At 35.6% G+C, this 21,522-nt stretch overlaps 2 protein-coding genes across 4 annotated transcripts; one reads left to right on the top strand and one right to left on the bottom strand.

The window, feature by feature from the left end:
- Positions 1-237: 237 nt before the first annotated feature.
- LOC108975942 (biofilm and cell wall regulator 1) lies at positions 238-6,249 on the bottom strand. 2 transcript variants are annotated; one of them, XM_018944785.1, is made up of 5 exons: positions 6,184-6,231; positions 4,866-5,076; positions 3,533-3,605; positions 1,686-2,491; positions 238-1,628 (listed from the first exon to the last, which is right to left on the bottom strand). In XM_018944785.1, the coding sequence occupies exons 4-5, from the start codon at positions 1,988-1,990 to the stop codon at positions 500-502; spliced, it is 1,434 nt and encodes a 477-aa protein (XP_018800330.1). In that variant the 5' UTR covers positions 1,991-2,491; positions 3,533-3,605; positions 4,866-5,076; positions 6,184-6,231; the 3' UTR covers positions 238-499. The 2 variants fall into 2 exon arrangements, with proteins under 2 accessions (XP_018800330.1, XP_018800329.1); XM_018944784.1 differs by lacking the exon at positions 4,866-5,076 and having other exon boundaries at positions 6,184-6,249.
- Positions 6,250-11,093: 4,844 nt separating this feature from the next.
- LOC108975947 lies at positions 11,094-13,472 on the top strand. Of its 2 annotated transcripts, none has more exons than XM_018944792.1 (3): positions 11,094-11,217; positions 12,237-12,514; positions 12,593-13,472. In XM_018944792.1, the coding sequence occupies exons 2-3, from the start codon at positions 12,417-12,419 to the stop codon at positions 13,110-13,112; spliced, it is 618 nt and encodes a 205-aa protein (XP_018800337.1). In that variant the 5' UTR covers positions 11,094-11,217; positions 12,237-12,416; the 3' UTR covers positions 13,113-13,472. The 2 variants fall into 2 exon arrangements, with proteins under 2 accessions (XP_018800337.1, XP_018800336.1); XM_018944791.1 differs by lacking the exon at positions 11,094-11,217 and adding an exon at positions 11,644-12,195 and having other exon boundaries at positions 12,254-12,514.
- Positions 13,473-21,522: the final 8,050 nt, after the last annotated feature.

Genomic DNA, 21,522 nt, shown 5'->3' with positions numbered 1-21,522 from the left:
CATTATTTATGGAATATGATACCATGTTTTTGAATATCAAGAGGGTGAAACGCTGTGAAATCATTCCGTATCATAAATATGTAGATCCGAATTTTTGTAAAAACATTTTGTAAAATTCGATAAACTCATAAAGGTTTATTTCATTTTGACCCTAACTTGAAATCTGTGCAAAATTTATATATCCAGAGCGCATTAAAAGAAAGTTGCATATGATATAGGTACATTTATTTAGTTGTATTCTTACTCTATGATTATGGTCAGTTGATATGACTTAGAGATTTATATTCAGACTCAAACAGATTGAATTTTCTTATAGAAATACAGTATGCAAATGTCACTTAAACAATATTTATTACAGATCTAAGTATGTATATATGTATTACAAACTAATACGAGAATCGGAATCTATATTTGGTATATGAGTTAGTAGCACATTGAGCGCTCATAGAGTCTTTAAAAATTTACATATGTAATGAAGAACAGTAAAATCAATTTCTCTCTACTTTTCAGCGATTAGCAGGAGTATGCGATTCATTACATCATTGGCGACAGTCTCATTAAGAGTATTAAGACGTGCAGCCAAAAAGTCACCGAACTTGGTATAGAGTATTTCACGCGCCGATGGGTGACTTGGTTTCTCCGCCATGCCGAGAGTATAAGTGCTTGCAGGCGAAAGCCGACCATCGTCGAGCATATCCACGTCCGGATCATCGAGATCGTCTAACTCGACATCGTGCCCAGCAAAGTCTTCGTCAATTATTAGACTCGCAGAAGAGCCGGGTATATGGGTTTTAGATTGAGCTTTAAAAACGCCATTGCTGTTTGTGACGTTATTGTGTGGCAAGCCAACTTTAGGATGAGTATTTAAATTTTGAGCAAGTTTGCTTTTTGTGGCTGGGTTTACTATTGCATGGTGCCGTGGTGAATACGCCGAGTTGTGTCCATTTATGGTGATAGTGGTTAGTGAGAGTGTGTCGGGCGAATCTGGCTCCTCTTTAATGTAAATCGAGGGCGAACTTGAGGCCGACGAGCGAGAGCTCGAAATAGCTACGAGCGATTGCGTGCCCGGTGGCGCCGGCTGTGACTGCATCTGCAGCAGTGTCTGCGCCGGCTGTAATGGTGATAGTGCTTGTTGTTGCGGCTGAGAAGGCGGTCTGGAATTGCAAGTGAAAGATGAATTTCCGTTACCGAGGTTTTGTAATGTTGAGATCGCGTTCGTATTAAGGCTGAGGATCACGTCGGGTTGCATGTTCTGCAAGGGCTGTTGTGGTAGTTGTGGCAGTTGAGACGCGACAGTCAACGCTGTGGCATGCGCGGTTGGTGGCGGCTGCGAATGTGGTGGCTCATTTAACGGCGCCAATTGTTGCAAGTGTAACTGTGTTGGAAAGGACAAGCCTACCGGGGGCTGCTGTTGTTGCTGCTGCGGCAATGTTTGATATTGTGGTTTTTGTAGTTGCTGTTGTTTCGGGTCGTTAGCCAGTGCTGGCTGTTGGTTGTTGGGATTATTGGGATCATTCGGCGCGAAATATTGATACTCATCAATTGCGCTACTATTGTTATTGCTATGATGTTGCTGCATTTGTTGTTGCGCCTGTGCATCGGCCGACATTTTATTGCGCTCACGTGATCTGTGAAACAAATTCGAAATATTAAATAAAGAATTTATAACAGAAAGCGTTACTTACTTGCGTTCCCTTATGACTTCCTTTAGGAAAGCCATCGCGTCATAATACTCCCACTTGGACTTGAAGCGTGTACCCAGCATTTTCTCATGATTCAACTCACGGCGAAATATCTCACGCAGCGAGGTGAATGTGCGCTGCACACGCTCGCCACTAACACCAAAAACTCGGCCCAACTCGTTCCATTTCAGCGCCTTTTTCTTATCCGAGCGCTTGTAGTGCGGTAGGCGACAGTCCCACAGTATCGCGTTCAAGCGTACCAACTCGATAAGACGTCGCTTCTCGATGTTGTGGCGTGAGAACGCCATGTCACCCACATTTCCTGCGGGCTCACACTCACCCGCTGCTATCTTGAGGTTATTTAGCTCTTGGCTATGGGCTAGAAAAAGTTCCACTAACTGGAACTAGAACACTCTTGTATATTTCGTCCTTTCTGGTAATGCACCAACGAGCATCACTTTCGTTATCACGCTTTTATTTTATTATTTCTTGCTGTTTGCTTTGCATGCGACCTTTTCAATACTTCAGTCACTACTCTCGCGCATACGAAAGCACAGTTACCTGCGATTAGATATGTATGTACGTATGTGTATATTCAGGTATGTGATTGTCTCAATGTATTGAGCTTTGGCAACACTAGTTGTACGCTCTCTCCTAACTGCTCTCTCACTTAACGTTTTTGGTATGAGTGCAGTTAACTTTTGTAACAGCTTTTGGGTGTTGCGGCCGTTAAGCACTTTGTAGTGGTATTAGTGTGGCAGTAACTCTACCAATAGCAGTAGTGCGCAGGCGCTGCTCAGTGGTGGATGCTGTAATGTGAGAGCAACGAAAATTAATGTTACAATATTGTAGGAATCAATTGATGGCAAGTTATTTAATTAAATTAAAATAGTTCCATTAATTTACATAATCACCACACATTTTTGATATAAATAAATTAAATAAAAGGTACTACACACAAAATAGTTTCGAAATATTTCCTATTAATTAAAGACGCAGCGCGAATTTATGAGCATGAATTCCATTTTGTATTCCATATCCAATTTCAACTTTTGACACATACCACCAAAGGACTCCCAACTTGTGATGCCACCCAAATAAGGTATTACATATACCCCGAACTCTTCAATGCAGCTGACTATAAGTATAATAGGGTTATTGACCTACATGAGAAGAAGAATTCAAAATTCAGCAGCCCCTATCAATATTATTACAGCTTCTACTGCTAAAATTATTATAACAGAGCTTATTACCAGTTTATACAATGACGATAATGTATGACAGTTGTCTCTCCTGGCAAATGAAGCTTTCACCTACAGCTCAGTTACTACGTACACTACAACAGAATGCTGGCCTAAAGTTTAGATTTTATATTTACGGATCAAAAGCATTCAAAACTCTCAAGATATAAAGATATTACTAATTTTAAGGGTGAAAGGTAAAAATATTTATTCAACAATTAAAGGTCTCGTGTCCGCTAAATGTACACTCTCCTCTAAAAATATATTTCAGTAAAAGTTATTAAAAGTATTATTTAAAGAGATCTTGATGTTGTTATAATAACACAATTCATATCCAAGACATCTTTGTAAATTATATCAGGATAGTTTTTGACCATTTGTAAGTTCTAGTAAAAAATCTATTACTTTTCCAATTTTTGGTACTATGCTACTACGGAAAACACCTTAATACGACCTTAATTAACCTTAATTAGACTGTTTAAAAGAAGTAACCGCCCAGAAAATTTTCTGCTTCTGCTTCGGCCAATAGGAGAGGAATTATGTTCAGTATTTATATTACGAAAAGTTCGAATGGTGAGGTTAATCAATATATTAAGTCATTATACTCACATTTTTTCTTGCAACCAGTTGGTACAGAGTATTATAGTTTTGTTCACCTAACGGTTGTACGTATCACCTAAAACTAAACAAGAAAGATATGGGGTTATATATGTATATATAAATGATCAGGATGATGAGAAAAGTTGCAATCCGGTTGACTTTCTGCATGTCCGTCCGTCCGTGCAAGCTGTAACTTGAGCAAAAATGAGATATCTCGATGAAAATTGGTATGTCGGTTCCATAGTACAAAAACTTACGAGTTCGTAGATGGGCGTAATCGGACCACTGCCACGCCCACAAATCGCCATTAAATGAACAAAGAAAGGGCCTTAACTAAGGACTTAATTAAGCTAAAAAACTATAATTTGGTATAGGAGATTTTTAAATTTTTTTAAAGAAGTGGACGTGGCCCCGATATCTAACAAGTTTAATAAACATATCTCCTAAACCACTTAAGCTACAACCAAATTCGCTGGGTATAAATCTTATGAGAACTTCTATCGACAGTGTGAAAATGGAACTCTTTGCCCTTCGTTACTTGTTATATATTTTATTAAGTTAAAGTTAAAGAAATGATCTTAACAAAGGTCATACGGTCGAAATAAGCTGACTTTTCTTCAAATAAATTCAAATCGAAATCTGATTAATTTTTTTTGTAGATTTTGATGGCACTAACATTTTTAGCTTCAAAGGTGCTTCTTTCATTACTAAAAAGTGTTTTCTTACTTTTCAAACCAATTGGAGCCTATCTTAAAATCTACTGTAACTAAATCCCAGTCTCAATAAAAACGTCTTCATTATGGTTTGCCTCCAAATTCAACCGATTTCGCCCATTTTCGAAGGAGAGTTTCTTTTGCTAAGAGTGTTTTGATATATTTACCATCGGTTAAAGCAAAAAAGATAATAGGAACAAAAATGGCATTATATGAAAAGTACGCATGGTTATGACTTAATACAAGCCTAAATACGTACATGGAACTCTTTGACTGATTTTGGTCAGGAAAATCTAATACATACTCATTCAAAACTAATTTAAAGATTCTAACTATATAGCAGAACGAGTTATTCTATATTCTTTTTTTTAAACAATAGCGTTATATAGGAGCGTGGTTCTTTGTTTATAACACAACATGCAGCTAGTGCAACATTCTGTGGCCAGCGATTTTTTTTTTTTTTTTTTTTTTGTTTGATAAATCTCACTCCAGTGGCGGTGGATAACTACTTTAAAATTCTTAGAAAGCTAAGGAGGCCTAAGAAGTAATTTTGTATGAAATAAGTGGTTTTTGGATTGATACGCAACCGAACAGCAGAACTGAAGACCGAGTAGTCAATATCTTATTACCACTTTTATGCTGCCTGCAGTGTCATCATTCTTGCCTCCCAACAAAACTGCTGAGCAAACGTTTGCGTCTGCAACTTCTAATTTACTTTGGTTACGGTTCAAATTCGTTTGGTATTTCGCTGTTTTTGTTATAGGAGCTTGCACGCGGCCTGTTGTGCTTGTGGCAACGCTAGCGGTGATGCTCCACTCAACTGTATATTGTTGTTAGCAACTGCAAGTAAGAATGCGGCAGACTAAAAATACACGAAAGCTGCTGCTAAAATGCAACGCGAAGCAAAATTGTATAGACGCGTTTGTTTTGGCTCAGCTTGCAGTGTTGCAGTAAATTTTTAACGTTAGACTTAGAATCAAATAGAATCGCAAAAAAAAACAAAAGATATTTTTTTGGGTTTTTGGAGATTACGTAATTATATACATAGGGAAAGAGTTACAATGAATTGAGTATGTATACTAGTATTAGAATAAAATTAGTATGAAATAAAAAATGTATTGTTATTTGCTTTTGTGCCTTTTCTTTTGTTTTTGCTTATTAGGATAGTATGTGTGAGCAGACATACTAATGTATGTATGTATGTTATGTCTGCATGTTGGTATAATTTCAATATTTTTTAAATATAACATATTGCGTGTATAATACCTGTCTCTTATACACATCTAGATGTGTATAAGAGACAGGTATGTGTGAGCAGACATACTAATGTATGTATGTATGTTATGTCTGCATGTTGGTATAATTTCAATATTTTTTAAATATAACATATTGCGTGTATAATACCGTTATCAATATTCTAGCAAACGTTAATACACGCGTTTCGTTTTTCACATATGTATGTATGTATATAATATTATATGTATTGTATATGTGTATCTTAGTATTATATAGATTTGTACATATAAGGTTGCCTTCTGTTTTGGATGAAACACAGTAGGAGCTACTGTTGGTATCAGTAGTACATAACTGTATAATATATTTATTAAATAAGCCGCTGCTTTTCTCGTTCGCATGACACCACTAAACTAAGCGAAACACCACAAGTTTTATTAACAACAATAAAATTCAATTTATTTCAATTAACAACAAATACCAGCAAAAAATTGCTGTGCAAGACCAACAACAACAATATGAACAGTCAACAACAAACGCACGTAGAATGAGTGTTTGGACAATTTAGTTGCAAGCTAGTTCCTTTTGAAATTACTATGAATTTACCCACTTTTGGATTTATTGTTAATACAAAATAATATATTTAACCAAGCACTTCCAGAGAAATACTAATTTTTGCACTTTCTCAGCCAGGCTGTCGCACTACACACTTACTTAGTATGTGTTATTTGTTAGTAAGTTTAGATTTGCTGCCACCACTTTCGTTCGCAGCAAACGCCCTGCAACAACTACTATCACCGGGACCACTACAATTTGCCACCACAATTCGCATAAACACATGCACGAACACATACGCACGTAAGTTCATAACAAAAGCAACAACATTTCACCGAAGCAACAGCAACAAGCGAAACCAAAAACAATCAACCAACAAATCGCATACACATAATCAAATGGAATACACACACATACATATAAATACTGATGTGTCAACACTCGGAGAGACCTGCGTTGGAGAGTTGCAGATACAGATTACAATAGCAATAGCAAATATACGGTAGAGCAACACACCAGTCCAAATCAGTTGAGGCAAAACAAATTTGCAACAATAACAAAAACTACAACAGCAAACAAATAATCTCATACGTCGTATGATTTTCGTAGTTTTACTACTTTTACAGTTAATCAACGGCATTTAAATGCATTCAACGGATGCTGTGCGTTGGCGCTCTCCATTGCGAACAAAGACCGCTCTGAGTATGCGAGAGCCATAAATATTTAAATTCTAGGTACATATGTGTGTGTAGTTATGTATACTGTATTGTTGCTCTCTTGTTGTTGTTGACAAATCAAGCCAATTTATTTAGTAAGCTTTTGTAGTTTGGTAAACAAATGGAGGGGGGTCCGGCAATTGTATTTTTACTCTCCAAATATGAATTTATACACACTATTAGCTTATACCATATTTGGTCAGCAAAAATCCCCCGCTGAACTCTCCCCGAAGGCGCCGACAGGTCCCACGAGGATATGGGGGACGCACTGCAGACAATACGCGCCTTTTTTAGTTGGGAGGTATTTAACTAAGATGCTCAGTAACAAACATTCAAATAAGAAGTCTTACGGTGGTTGGGACGACAAATGTGGACGGAGTCAACAATTTCAGAAATCATAAGAAAACGAACTAGCATTTGAGGTGGCTTGTCCTGAACCCCATGTAAATGAGGAATTCGACACACTTCAAAAAATTACAGAACAAATGCAGGAAGCAAAAAATTATGGAGGTAAAAGAATACGCCCTTGTAGAATTCCTATACATATAAGGAGCCTTTAATATTGTGTTCAATAGTGTAGGCATATCTTAACCTTTTGGGAAATTGATTGAACATATGCTCTTGGTCAAGTCAATAATTTCAACTCTGAAAACTTTAACAATGTAGAGATCTGTCCAAAGAGATACACCTCAAGAAGTTGTGTTATCTCCACCTCTCTGGATCTTAACTATGAATAAAATGTTATTAAATGTATTAGAGAACAGTATACGGGAAGAGGGTAAATTCCCAAATAACCTTGCGAGCCTTATGCAAACAGTATTAAACGACATAAATCGATGGGGCGTATGGTGAGGTGTAAACGTAATTGCTAATTAAACAGAGCTAGTACTACTCACTAGGTAAAACAAAACTACAGAAGTAATGCCACCATTAATAAATAGTACCAGACTTAAAATAGGGAATAGGGCAAGCTGCTTGGAGCTAATTTTAGAGAGGATGCTTTCATGAGAACCAAACTTTGACGGTAGAGTACAGAAAGCACCTCTTCAATGTTGGCTCTACACAGCAGTTGTAAACCGAATATGACATATGTCGCGTAGGCGTATAGAAAACATATAGAGAGCAGCTATTTGTATCAAAGAAGCTTTTAGATCAACAAATCAGACTCTAATTGTCAATTTACATTGCCAATAGACTTGTTCTGTAAGCAACTGGCGGAAAAGTCCGCTCTTAGACTGAGGAAATTCTTTTTTTAGCCTCTTATTATAAGGGACATTTTAAGATACCCTATCTTCGAAGCAAAAGCGTTTTTAAATCTAAAACCAGCGGTCAATACGAGAGTTACAATTTTTGGACGCGACGTCCTAGGCTTAACTTGGTATACAAAAAGAGAAAAATACAAGAAAGTAGGCATAAAATATACGCTGCAGATAGATTTTAGAAATTTATCTGATGAAAAATAGTTTACTGACTATTTTGTTTTTTGGCTATATTATTCCATTTCAGATTTTGAAGTGGAGGTTGTAAATTCTTGACAATGGCACAAATTGTCAATTATTTTCAAAAAAAATAGATCTATATGTATGTACATATACAGATGTACATATATTCCTGTATATAAGTAGGTTTACCTATGTATTTTAGATAAAACTTGGCTAGACCACAGCCATCTTCTCCATGGCATACCAAACACAATTTCAATATGCTACATTGATAACGAATTGAGAAGGCTACAAATATTAAATAAGAAAGCTGACGGCATCAAATCTCTGTTCTGTGACGTCAAGAACAAAAGAGAGCACAAAAGTTGAAGCATCATTATCGTTCAACACTCTATAAACCTATGCATATTAAATAAAGAATTTATGTACATGTGCATATCGTATTCAGGAGAGCATTGAGAGCGATAAAGAAAACTGTTGAGTAGGAATGTGTGTAGGTGGAAGTGTTGTATTGGTAGTAGGTACCCCTGGGAGAGCGATGGCAATAGCTTGGTTGGTAAATAATAGCAACAATAACAGTATCTACATACATATGTAGAACCCAATTTCGGGATGTAAATAAATTGATTAAATGTATGCAAATGGAAGTAGAGTAAAAGTACTCTTAAAAGAGTAAGCGGGATTTCTGTATGTGAGATTGAAATGTTTTAATAAAACAAATTTTCATTGGTAATGACGTGGTAATTTTCGTTACTGTTATAACACTAATACTGATTGAATGATTGGATTAAACTTTTAGTGGTTTCGTTGTAAAGTTCCGTTCTACTAACTTTTCAACAACTGAAAGCATTAAAAACAAGTAAGGAAGGGCTAAGTTCGGGTGTCACCGAACATTTTATACTCTCGCATGACAAGTTTCATCAAGATATCTAAATTTTTACTCTAGTCACAGCTCGCACAGACGGATAGACAAACATCCGGATTTCAACTCTACTCGTCACCTGATCACTTTGGTATATGTAACCATATACATATCTGAAGATATATACCGTTATTAGCAACTTTATTGCGAGAGTATARAAATGATGCCCTCTGAATTACATGAAAATATCTGAGAGATTTACCGATATTTTCGGTGAAAAATTAGGTTAGGTTAGGTTAGGCACTGAGGTCTTGTTCGATGTCAGGGACCTTGAAAAGTTATAGTCCGATCACGACAATTTTTCCATAAGGGATACCTCAGCTCAAATACCGCATTTGTGTAAAGTAATGTATATATTATACAAAGAAGGCATCAGATGGAATTCAAAATAGCGTTATATTGGAAGAAGGCGTGGTTGTGAACCGATTTCATCCATATTTCGTACACGTCATCAGGGTGTTAATAAATATTATATACCGAATTTCATTGAAAGAGTAGTTCCTGAGATATGGCTTTTGGTCCATAAGTGGGCGACGCCACGCCCATTTTCAATTTTTAAAAAAAGCCTGAATGCAACTTCTTTCTGAGATTTCTTCGGTTAAATTTAGTGTTTCTGACGTTTTTTCTTAGTCGGTTAACGCACTTTTAGTGATTTTCAACATAACCTTTGTATGGGAGGTGGGCGTGGTTATTATCCGATTTTTTCCATTTCTGAACTATATATAGAAATGCCTTAATGAAACAACGAGAAACACGAGATATGTACAAAAAACTTAGTAGGGGGCAGGGCACTCCCACTTTTCCAAAAAAATTACGTCCAAATATGCCCCTCCCTAATCTGATCCTTTGTGCCAAATTTCATTTTAATATCTTTATTTATGGCTTAGTTATGACACTTTATAGGTTTTCGGTTTCCGCCATTTTGTGGGCGTGGCAGTAGGCCGATTTTGCCCATCTTCGAACTTAACCTTCATATGAAGCCACGAAATACGTGCACCAAGTTTCATCATGATATCTCAATTTTTACTCAAGTTACAGCTTGCACGCACGGACAGACAGACATCCGGATTTCAACTCTACTCGTCACTCCGACCACTTTGGTATATATAACCCTATATCTAACTCTTTTAGTTTTAGGACTTACAAACAACCATTATGTGAACAAAACTGTAATACTCTCTTTAGCAACTTTGTTGCGAGAGTATAAAAACAAAATATATCCAAAACTTAGCAACTTCGTCGAGAGTATAAAAATATACATTCAAAAAAATATAAGTCAAGCCCTAAAACTAGACAATTTAGGATACAGAAGTTTTCTTTCAAGACAGGGCACCAATATAATGAATTAATATTCCGCTGCATTCTTCGCAATACATATATATTGTATGTACATACATATGTATGTATATGAATATTTTATGCTCCTCTTTCTTAAATTGTTTAATTTTCACCAGGCATAAGAAGTTTTGAAGCCTTAGAGGGGAACCTAAAACAGGCTAAAAAGTAATCCCGCGGTTTTGAATATTTTTGCTCGTATTTGTCGTTAGCAATACTTGTAACATTTAGCGAGTGAACGAAAATATACTAGAATTATGTATGTATGTATCCTACAATTATTTGAAAACATGTTATTTACGCTCCGAGTGCGATGCAAAAATACTTCATTTACTACTCCTCGTTCGTTCAATAAGTTACTCATACTTCCTCTGTGCTCAATTGTCCACTTGCTTAACTCTATTGTTTCTTTTCGTTCGAACTGATTGTACTCGTATGCAGTTCTTTTATCAATCCATACGAGAAAATAATATGGTATTTAGGCGGAAGGCGGTGCATTCCTACCATTGTTAATGTGATAATTCTGATCGGGACTAAGTGAATTTCGTTTTTCGTGTGTGTTTTCGGTGTATACTTATATTTATATTTATTATTCGTTTTATTGATAGCAGTTTTTATTTTTACTTGTTTTCGATTTTGCTCATGCTGCCATTTGTTTTGTGTAGTTCGCACTTAATTTGTTGTTGTTGCGTTATTTGTTAAAAGCTGTTGACAATTGAATTTGATTAATAGCGGGATTCTGTAACCAGTCTCTAGTCTCTATTTGAGACATTTTGCGGTAAAATCTCAATTTGTGACTAGTTACTATTCAACAGCCTCTAGCTTTAGTCTCAAAATATTGCCTCAAATTTGAGACCTGGTAGTTAGCAAGCCACAAAACCAAAAAGAACTCTTGTCTGCCATTTTGAATATACTGAATAGAGATCACCAAAGATATTAATCGATTGTTGTTTTTTATATTTTGTAAGCAACTCAAACACGAAAAGGTTAAAATAAATAAATTTTACATAAATTTCGTTAATATTATGAAACAAAGTCAACATATATTTTTATTTTTATTGATAATTACGTTTTTTGACTATGTTATAGAAAATTTAATATTTGTTATCGACATATTTATTTTCACTCAAGTATAAAAACATCTTTGAATAATGAAATGTAATAGAGTTTGTGACTATCACTTACAAAATAGCAAAATCGTCTCAAGTCTCAAAAATTGCCTCTGTCAAATTTAGAGACTTGATACTGTATCACAGTACAGAATCGCACGGTAAGTGCAAGTGACCACGAGAATGCTGATTGCCCTTACCTCTTTGAAGTGTGTGCGTGAATATACGACTCTATTTGCCTGGTTAACCGTATGCTTTTATAATCTTCCTAAATCACTATTTTTGCGTATGAGAGTATAAATAATTTCGTACATCGTACACATAAAGTATCTAGGAAGAATAGGTACTTAGGTACCAAACCTATTGTTATTACGCGCGTGTTAGTCAAGCTCGTGCGGACGCGTGTGAGATGCGTGCACCGTCTACAGATATTCAAGATCCTATTATTGACCCAAAACTCGACGTCCTAAGTAGTAGTGGCGTTCCGTCAACTGATGATTCTGCAGTGTCTAAAGTGTCTTCAAGTGAAAATGCTTTGATCAATGTGGCAAGTATATCAAAAGAACAAGCCGAATACGAGGTATCTTTTTTCAACAACATTCGAAGAGTTCATTCGACTTATGGGAAACAATGTTTTGGAAACAATTGTAATGGAAATATTAACAACAAAATATTTTTCTCTGACCAGATCACTTATGTAATCAGATATGTCCTGCCTAATGGAACACCTGTAGAACGGTTTCTCAAGTTTATTCCAACACAGGCCACAAATCACAACAAATGACAGATGCTGTTACTTCAACTTTAACATTTTAACAACGTTGACATTTCAAACTGCCGCGGGCAATCATATGACAACGCAGCTAACATGTCAGGCAATTATAACAGCCTGCAAGCTAAAATAAAGGAAATTTCACCCCTTGCCGACTATGTTCCCTGTTCAGCACACTCGGTGAATTTAGTAAGGTAAATGTGCAGCTGAAAGCAGCTAAGAGGCTTGTTCGTTCTTTTCTCTACACCAAGATTTATAAAATTTCTTTGCAGCGTCAACTCAGCGTTGGGAACTCCTTCAAACCCATTTCACCGTCAAAAGTTTCCTCCTTGGTCAGCTCGTGCAGACGCATGCAAAATTTTCCGCGAATCCTGGACTGAAGTCCATAAAGAGCTTGTCACCATCGAAAATGACACACAACAGAAGAAAACCGTTATATGCGAAGCAAGAAGTATTCGTTTGAAACTGGAACGTTTTGAAACGGCCCTCATAACTGTTTTTTGGGGATGCTTACTAGAACGCATTAACGCCACAAGTAAAAAACTTGAGAGTGTGGAAATTGACATTACCTTTGTCATTGAATTGTACGAGGCTTTAATACATTTTGTTGGCGAAACAAGAGAGAATTTCGATGATTTAAAAATAAAAGGCGAAAAACTGTCCTTCGTACAGGAATATGAAAAAGATTTTCGACGCAACGGAAAGCGTAAGCTGCTTCCTGGCGAGACAAATACATGTGAAGGGATGCAACAAAAAAATGGCCGTGAAAATTTTAGAATAAATACTTTTTAGTAGTTATTGATACATTGTCAGAAGAACTGAAAAGACGTCGGGATGCTTATAAATTACTATACAGTAAATTTTACTTTATTACCAACCTGACGAATCTAAACATCTCAGAAGTCGAAGATAAGGCCAAGGAAATCAGCGATAGAGACATAATTTTACACCCGAGATGGTATGAGGGGTATTTATTGGAATCGGGATAAAAATTTCACAATGGGTATGGCGCCGCTGACTTTTAAGTAAAACGACATATCTGGATACCGCCAGATCGATTTCGACTAAATTTAATCCGTAGCATTCCACTCCCAGTCTTATCTCATAGTATGAAAATGTGAGGTACCTTAAGGCGGTACTTACTTATTTATTTATTTAGTAGTAGAGTCTAGAGGCTCGAATTTCGAGCTTTTTTCAACAATTAATAAAAAAGAAGCAATAATTGTTTTTACTATCCATTTTTTTATCATTTGTTTATTCAACTTAGAAGAGTACACAAAATAGATTTAAAAAAAAATATTTTTTTCATCGAGTTATGGGTCCTTGAAAAGAAAGGGGGGAGGAGGGAAAGAGGCCATGTCCTCATCGTTTCATTTCTATCCTTGTCGTCATCTGAGAAATAAGAGAATGACAGATTCTTAATGAGTACGAACGTCGCTATGTCATGAAGCAGCAAACAATTTTTTTTTTTTTTTCATAAAATGACGGTTACTCAAAAACAAGGCCGATTTTTTCACTAATTTTTCAATTTTGTCGATATTTTTAAAAATATTATAAATTTCAAATTTCTATTTTTTATTGCTTCCAGTGATAGAGATATATTTAAAGAATATTCATGCCAAACTTCAAATAAATCGACTGATTAGGAGTTGAGATATTGTGGCTACCGCATCAAACAAAGGAGTTTTGAGAAAAACGCGTTTAAATGTTTAAGTTAAGTTTCGGACAGCGTAATATGTATATAGATAGACTAGCTTTTACCTGCGACTTAGTCCGCATAAGTTTTTTCGTTTTCTCCCGGCTGTAAGTCCCCCTGCAACAATGTCCCACTATCGTGTTCCGGTCCTCAACTTCACATCAAAATTTCTTCAAAAGCAACCTAAGCACATAATGGATAGCTCCGAATGAGTCCTTAGTAAATATAAAATGTAAATAATATATAAATGTAAATAATGTAATGTATTAGTTTAAAATACTACTAACTACCTACCTAACTGCCAACCTCCGATGTTAGACAGTGTGACATCCGCAACATTGTCTGCGTAGGGAATATTAACATAATGAAAGTAGTATAATAATATAGGAAGATAACAATAAGAGGGCTTAATACTGAAGTACATTTTTGTAAACTATGTCCTTTGTTTCTCCCTCACACAAAAACTCTTTTCGAAATTAATGCCGGCTACTTTTAATGTTTGCCCCTGAGCTTTATTTATCGTCATAACGAATGTGATTTTCAGTGGAAACTGGAATCTCTTAAACTGGAATGGCAAATCTGTCGGATTTATCGGTATACAGGAGATTAAAGCATTCTCTCCTTTTGCCATTCCAGTCATAATGATTGTTTTTACAATATTGCGACTGAGGTGTGTTACTTGCAACTGCGTGCCATTACACAGTCTTGGTGCATCTAAATTCCGCATCAAAAGGACAGGAACGCCTACTTTCAACCTCAGTTTGTGTGAAGGTACTCCCGACAGTTCTAAAGAATTACAGGGTATAATGTTACTTGTTCAGTATCCATTACAGTGTCTGCAGAGAAAAACTCAACAACGTCACCTCCCACGTGTGACATAATTTGCTCGTTTATCTCTCCCACCATTTCATTAGTCGGCGCTAAAATTACTCTTTCACATAACCATTCACTATTCCTCATATTAGTTAGCAGTTCGCTATGGACAAAGTTATTTAGATTATCTGGATTATGCACAACATTGCAGAAGTTACGATCCAATGTAATCATGCTAATTTAAATTAGCGTCATTTGCACAGCGTCTTGAAGATGGATGTAATTCTCGGGTCTTAGTTTAGTTTGATTTAATGATATGTACCGTAACCTCTCGCTTTTAACTTTAATGTACTTATGTACATTTAACGTAAAACTAATTGGCCAGTTCTTGCATCTTTGTAAAATGTTAAAGTTGTTTTCTCGTATCATCATGTTGTAGGCGTAAAAATCCATGCATGAAACCTTTTTGTTATGCAAGGGAAGACCTGTTACAGGATTAATTTGAGGAACTTGAGAGTAGTACTTCTTGTCTTGGTCTTGTCCCGTACTAAATATGATCAGATATTGCAACGCATCGTAAAATTTATGAGTATCAGGCACCCTGGTTAAWGTGTCATCTCGGGCCTGTAAAACTATATCACGGGAAGCAAACTGTTCGCCTGTAACCATGGCTGCGACTTCATTTATTAACGGTGCATTATATTAATGACGTCATCTTAAAGCAAGAATTATGTTTCCTAATCTTGCTTAAAAACCGACGCCATTCGTTACTGTCGTATAAAAGTAAATATTTAAGAGGTTCCTCTGGCTCGCCAAGTAATGGAATTTTAACCTTTCCACCAGAAGAGCATATACCTGGAGTTTCTTCTTTCCAGTTCAGTGCTTCACAATATCTGCATTTTTTATCCATTGCCTCAATGATAATGATCGGTGATTAATATAGTCGATCAAAAGGTCATACACAAAAGCGGCACCATTAAATGCCTTACACGTTCTCATTGAAAACGTACGTCTTCTTTCTGCCTGTCGTTCAGCATTTAAAAGACGTCGCCTTTGTGAATCTTCGTCAGTCTCTGCCGCAATCAATTGCGCGCTCCGTTCGGCGTCTAAAACTCGACGTGTCTGAGTCTGTTCCACTGTCTCAGAAGCTCTTTGAGCTGCGTGGCGTTCAGCATCCCGGGTCTGACGGGCCTGAGTCTGTGTAAAACTCTCGAAAGCCCTTAGAAATGCGGGGCGTTCAGCATCCAAGGCCCGACGTGCCTGACTCTGCTCTAAGGTCTCAGAAACTCTTTCATTCGCATGACGCTGAGAATCTAACATTTTACGCGTCTGAGTCTTCTCTTCAGATTCTTGGCTTTTAGCTACTTTTGCAGTTCGAGCTCTGCTAGAACTACGACTTAGATTGGATTTACGTTTGCGTGGCATAACGAAAACAATAATTAATGATTTTTTCAATCGGTAGTTTTATAAACTACACCGTAAGACAATTTTTTATAAAAAACTTCGATAAAGCAAACCTTTTTACTTAAAACCTTAATATCTAAATCAATCAATAACGTATTGAACCTAAACAACTATGCACCTAACAAACCTTTATACCTAAAACCACATCCTGATGTGAGCTAAAAAACACTTAACCTATACATGAATTGAGAATTAACAAATGAAAGCGACTGCAAAAATAAGTAATAATACGTATCTGATTAAAATTAGATATATGAATGATTGGTTAAGAAAATTAACTAAGTACTATCTATCTTTTAACTAAATTTCATCAAAACCCTTTCAGCCGTTTAGGCATGATAAAGCAAAACTCCCAGCACTAACTCAATTCAGTTTTCTGCCTACTTCCTACCCCCTAAGTACGATGACGTGATCATTTTGACCTCATATCCGTTTTTAGGTAACCATCTATTACCTTACTAAATTCCATCAAAATCCGTTTAGGCTTTCAGACATGAAAGAGTCAAGAAGTCCCAACAAAAACGACTAAAAATCACTAACTCCATTTAGTTATCTGCCTACTGCCTACCCCCTAAAAACGATGGCGTAATTATTTATAGCCTATGACCATTTCTAGGTTATCATCTATCACCATACCAAATTTCATCAAAATCCGTTCAGCCGTTTAGGCGTGAAAGAGTAACAGACAGATAGAGTTACTTTCGCATTTAGAATATTAATAATAAGGATAGATAGTTCGCTCAACCGGTCTAGTTGCCACGTCACTAAAATGGCTTTAATTTTGAAAATAATTCGAGTTTTGAAAAATTCTTTTAGGGAGATATTTTTGAGTATCAAAACTATCGATTTATGAAAAAAAAATTTTAAAATTTCTAGACTAGAATACCCCCTTAATGAAACCCAGGGGCCATTAAAAATTGGCCCCTACGATAAAAACTATCAAACACGGTAACTGTAAAGCAGTGAGATTTGACTTTAATGTTTAATATTGAAAACCGTTATGCATATGTACGCACAAGCTAACTAGTCATAACAATTTGGTTACGAATGTGAATATGAACATTAATTCCATATTAATAACATATGAAAATAGTAAATCCTGGTGCGTAAGATAAATACGCAAATCAATATTGGATATTCAACAGCAAACAGGTATTCATTACGATTATTGACAGCAGCACATCAGTTTGGCAAATAATAATATTGGAAAAGCAGTCAACTAAATTTATTTATGATCGTAAAATATGAATGTAGCTTTCAATAATCGCCTGCAATGGAACTCCAGCTGCATACCAACACCATATGAATTAACCATTAAACAAAGTTACGCTTCCACACACACATTCATGCTAATAAAATAAAACAGCTCGTTATATCCGTACTACAATCACGAACAAGACAAATGCAGTTAAAATATGAAAGCATTAACTTCGGCTACACCGAAGCGTTAACACCCTTCACAGAGACATTTGTTATACTAACTATATATATATATAGAATATATATATATATGTACATATATAGCAAAGGTTTACATTCCACTGGCAACGGTTTACTTGTTCTTTCTAGCCACGTTGTTAATAGAATTATACCCTGTTCAGTATCTATTTGTGTTAGATAGTCAAATAAGAAAAGCACTTTCAAATATTCACTAAACTGCGTTCAAATTTATGAAAGCTCAAATCGTATTCATTCGTGAAATTGGACAACGTATGTGGCACCTTCTAATTTAATGTATGCACGGTGAACCAAAATTGCTACTAATGTATGCCTCCTCTATGTGAAAATATACCTTTATATAAGAAAATCGTCATATAGTCCGAGGTTGCACCAAGTTAATACCAAAATAATATTGGACAACGTACAATGTACATATGTATGTGTTCTAAATATATTTTTATTATTAGTAAATCTTTATATATTGAATCTGCTTGTTGTTCAAAGCCTAAAAATTGGTAATAAAATATATTTTAAACTATACAAGCTGAAGGCTCTAGTTGAACCTGTTTGGATAAGTTGCTCTTTAGAAAGTTGGTAGTAAATTTTTTGGAACGAGTTTAATTAGCTAATGCAGTTGGATAGTTACGGAGTTTAAAGGATCATGTCAGTGATGTCAGTGTGAAATTTTCGAGAAATCGATTTTTTTTTGTTGCATTATCGGATAACATTCTCTCAACTTTTGAAATCGAAATTAAAATTTTTACGATCGCTACAGCGTTTTTTATAGAAAGAGAACAGAGTGCTGCCGAAAGGGGGCAAACTCGATACCTTTTGTTCAAACCGCCGCCATTTTGTCAAATTTCTCAGTTTGACCCTCCGAAAAATCACTGATCCTTCGCGATGCTCACATTTTTGGCGTAAAACACAAATTTCAAAAGATTGTTAATCCGTAGGAAAGTCGGTATTGCGCTATGAAAGCTTTTTAATTAATAATCTTTTTTAATTTTTGTTTTACGCGAAAATTGCATCCGCAATCGTGAACATCGTACAGCATCAGTGATTTTCCGGAGGGTCACACTGAAATAATCCCTCAAGTACAGCGTTCCTTCTGCTGTCCTATACTTCCTTCTTTATAATAGAAATGGCAAGATCTTTATGAATGTTTTCATTACGAAGGTATATTGTGAAGTCGTTATAGCTCAAACGATTTTTGACTGAAACCTCTGTTTACCTCTCAATATTAATTGCACAGGTCGTGCTCCATAGATGAATACCGTACTTTCAAATCGGCTTTATTAATGCGCTGTATAACAAAACTTTGCTGCCGACTCTAAATTTAGAAGTTTTATTTAAAACCGAGTTTTCATTTGATTCTCTTAATTTAAAGTTAGTTATTTTGCTGGATATGTTTTCATAATTTTCTTGTGGTTCTAAAAAAAACTTAGAAAATTTCAACCCACATCGAGGAAAAACGGCTATCCAGTGTGAAGGAATACATATATAAAACAGTGCTAAGAAGAAAGAGGACTTCGGTAGAAAAGAACCATACTTTTGGTGCCAAAAGGCAGAGAAATGAGTTCAAAAAAAGTCATAGAACCATATCATCAACAAATGACAATTAAACCAAAAGTCCAATGAGAAGCCAAGCCGCTGTAAAAAAAATTGCGTCAACACCCAGTGCAAAAACAAATGACATTGAAAAAAAATTTTCTCTCTCATTTTCGCACTGTAATTGAAGAAGAATTTTATATGCAGAATTTGGTTGGGTTCTTACAATATTTGCAATAGGCAAAATTGGTTGTGGTAGCTTTAGTGGTTTAGGAAATATGTATATGCAATATGATTATAGGACGTGGCGACGTCTAGAAATAATGTAGTTTTGTCGGAAATAACAACTAGAGTACCAAGTTGAATGTCTGATGCTTCGGCATGTAACCGAAATTCGAACTAATTTCAACAAATTATAACTGTATAGGTACATATATATGTGCCATGTTTTAAGAAAATAAATATTGTTAATATTATTGTACTATTTATTCGATTGTCACTGTACAAATGCGTGAAAAAGATAATAACAATCAGAGCAAAACAGTAAGAGCAATAATTACATATAATTAATAACTACTTGCACATGCATATACATATATTTATATATACTCTTAGTAAATACAACCAATACCATGACCGAGCAAACGTCAGCGAGACAACAGCTACAACAACAATAGCGTAGGTGTTAATGTGCGTTTGTGTGTGTTTATTTACAAAGTTGTTATCGCTTGTGTATTTAATTTGGTTGCTTTTTGGTCATCACCATGTTGTCATTGTTGCTATCTTTGTTTTTGTTTTTGTCGTTGTTCTTATTGTTCTTGCTATCGTTATGCGTTATGTTTATCTGTAATGCATTAAATTGAATACGGAAATAATCGCATTAAGACTTTACTAGAGGCGGGGGTGATCAGTGAAGGCAAATTACCGGTGAGCAATGGGCTGTGATCTGCGGCAGCTTCGCACCAGCTCACCTAACAAATTAAGTTGATTGCAATGTATTACGCCTGAAATCAATTTTAGAAAAGCAGCTCGCAAGATAACAGCTGCAACCGATATCAGAAATTCTTGAATGTCTGCCTGCCATTGACCCAGTGGTGGAGCGTCTCCGAATATTCATTTCACCATCGAGTATACTGTGGAATGCTTAATTATCATAAAATCATCTGCAATAAGAGCGTGAACTTGTATGTGCTTTAATTATATATATTTCGTAAAATATCAAGTGTACTGTTATGAAACGGCTAATGCTACATTTGTTGTGAAACCGAGTTAGTCCACAAAGGCGCTCTCCACTTGGTGTTGTGCCGAGTTTATTGTTAGAAATAATACATTTGCATATATCTACTGTGATAACAACAACAACTTTTTAAACGATCTCATTTTTCAATAAGTTACTGTTTAATAACCGAAATACATACATATATGTACATAAACAAACTAGTTTAGAAGTAATTAATATGTTAACCATCAAATTTCTCGAGAAGCTACCGAAAGCCCATGCGAAATTGTGCCTCCCTTTAAAAGAGATAAAACAATATATACACCACCAAGAGTTAAGGAGGGTGCTAACCAACTTCCACAATATTCGGATGCAGACTATATACATACATAATTCTATAGACTATCAGCAGTCCATCCATAAAGGAAATCCCAAGATTGGGGAAAGCGTAGGCCAGCTTTAACTATTTTCGTTATAGTTTTTCACTTATTATTAGTATTATACATATATGTATATAATCTTTGTTGTTAACTCATATATACCAGAAATAACCTTATACTATAAATGATTGCGTTATGCTGGAAGTGCACACGATTGCGGTTCTTTTTCAAACCATTTAATTATGTCTTTATTATATATGGTGACTAACTGCCACAAGAAAAGTTATCATTAATCAAAGAAAGATTACATTAAGAGTAAATTACGGACATCGAAGTTGCTTAGTACATTTCGAAGCTTTCTTCAATTTCAAACAAAACTCATTGCAATACGCGATTACTTCACTCTTCAACTGACGTTAGAACTCAAACTTATTATGCAATCATTAATACTTTCCTACTTAGTTATGATTGCAAATACGGTTTGAGATTGAATCCTAATTCCCACTTTTTTTTATGCAATATTTTATTAATTATCTATATGATGATTCAATATTCACAAGTCCATCTGTGGAATTTGCCCATTAATAGTATTTTTGACACTAACCAAAAAGCGAAATCTTATATTAATTTTTTAAGCGGGTT

This window comes from Bactrocera latifrons, unplaced genomic scaffold, assembly GCF_001853355.1.
Source record: "Bactrocera latifrons isolate USDA-ARS-PBARC rearing strain unplaced genomic scaffold, ASM185335v1 scaffold_70, whole genome shotgun sequence".
Classification (NCBI taxonomy): Eukaryota; Metazoa; Arthropoda; class Insecta; order Diptera; family Tephritidae; genus Bactrocera; species Bactrocera latifrons.
The sequence above is the reverse complement of the archived record's forward strand: the minus strand, read 5'-3'. Positions and strand labels throughout refer to the sequence as shown.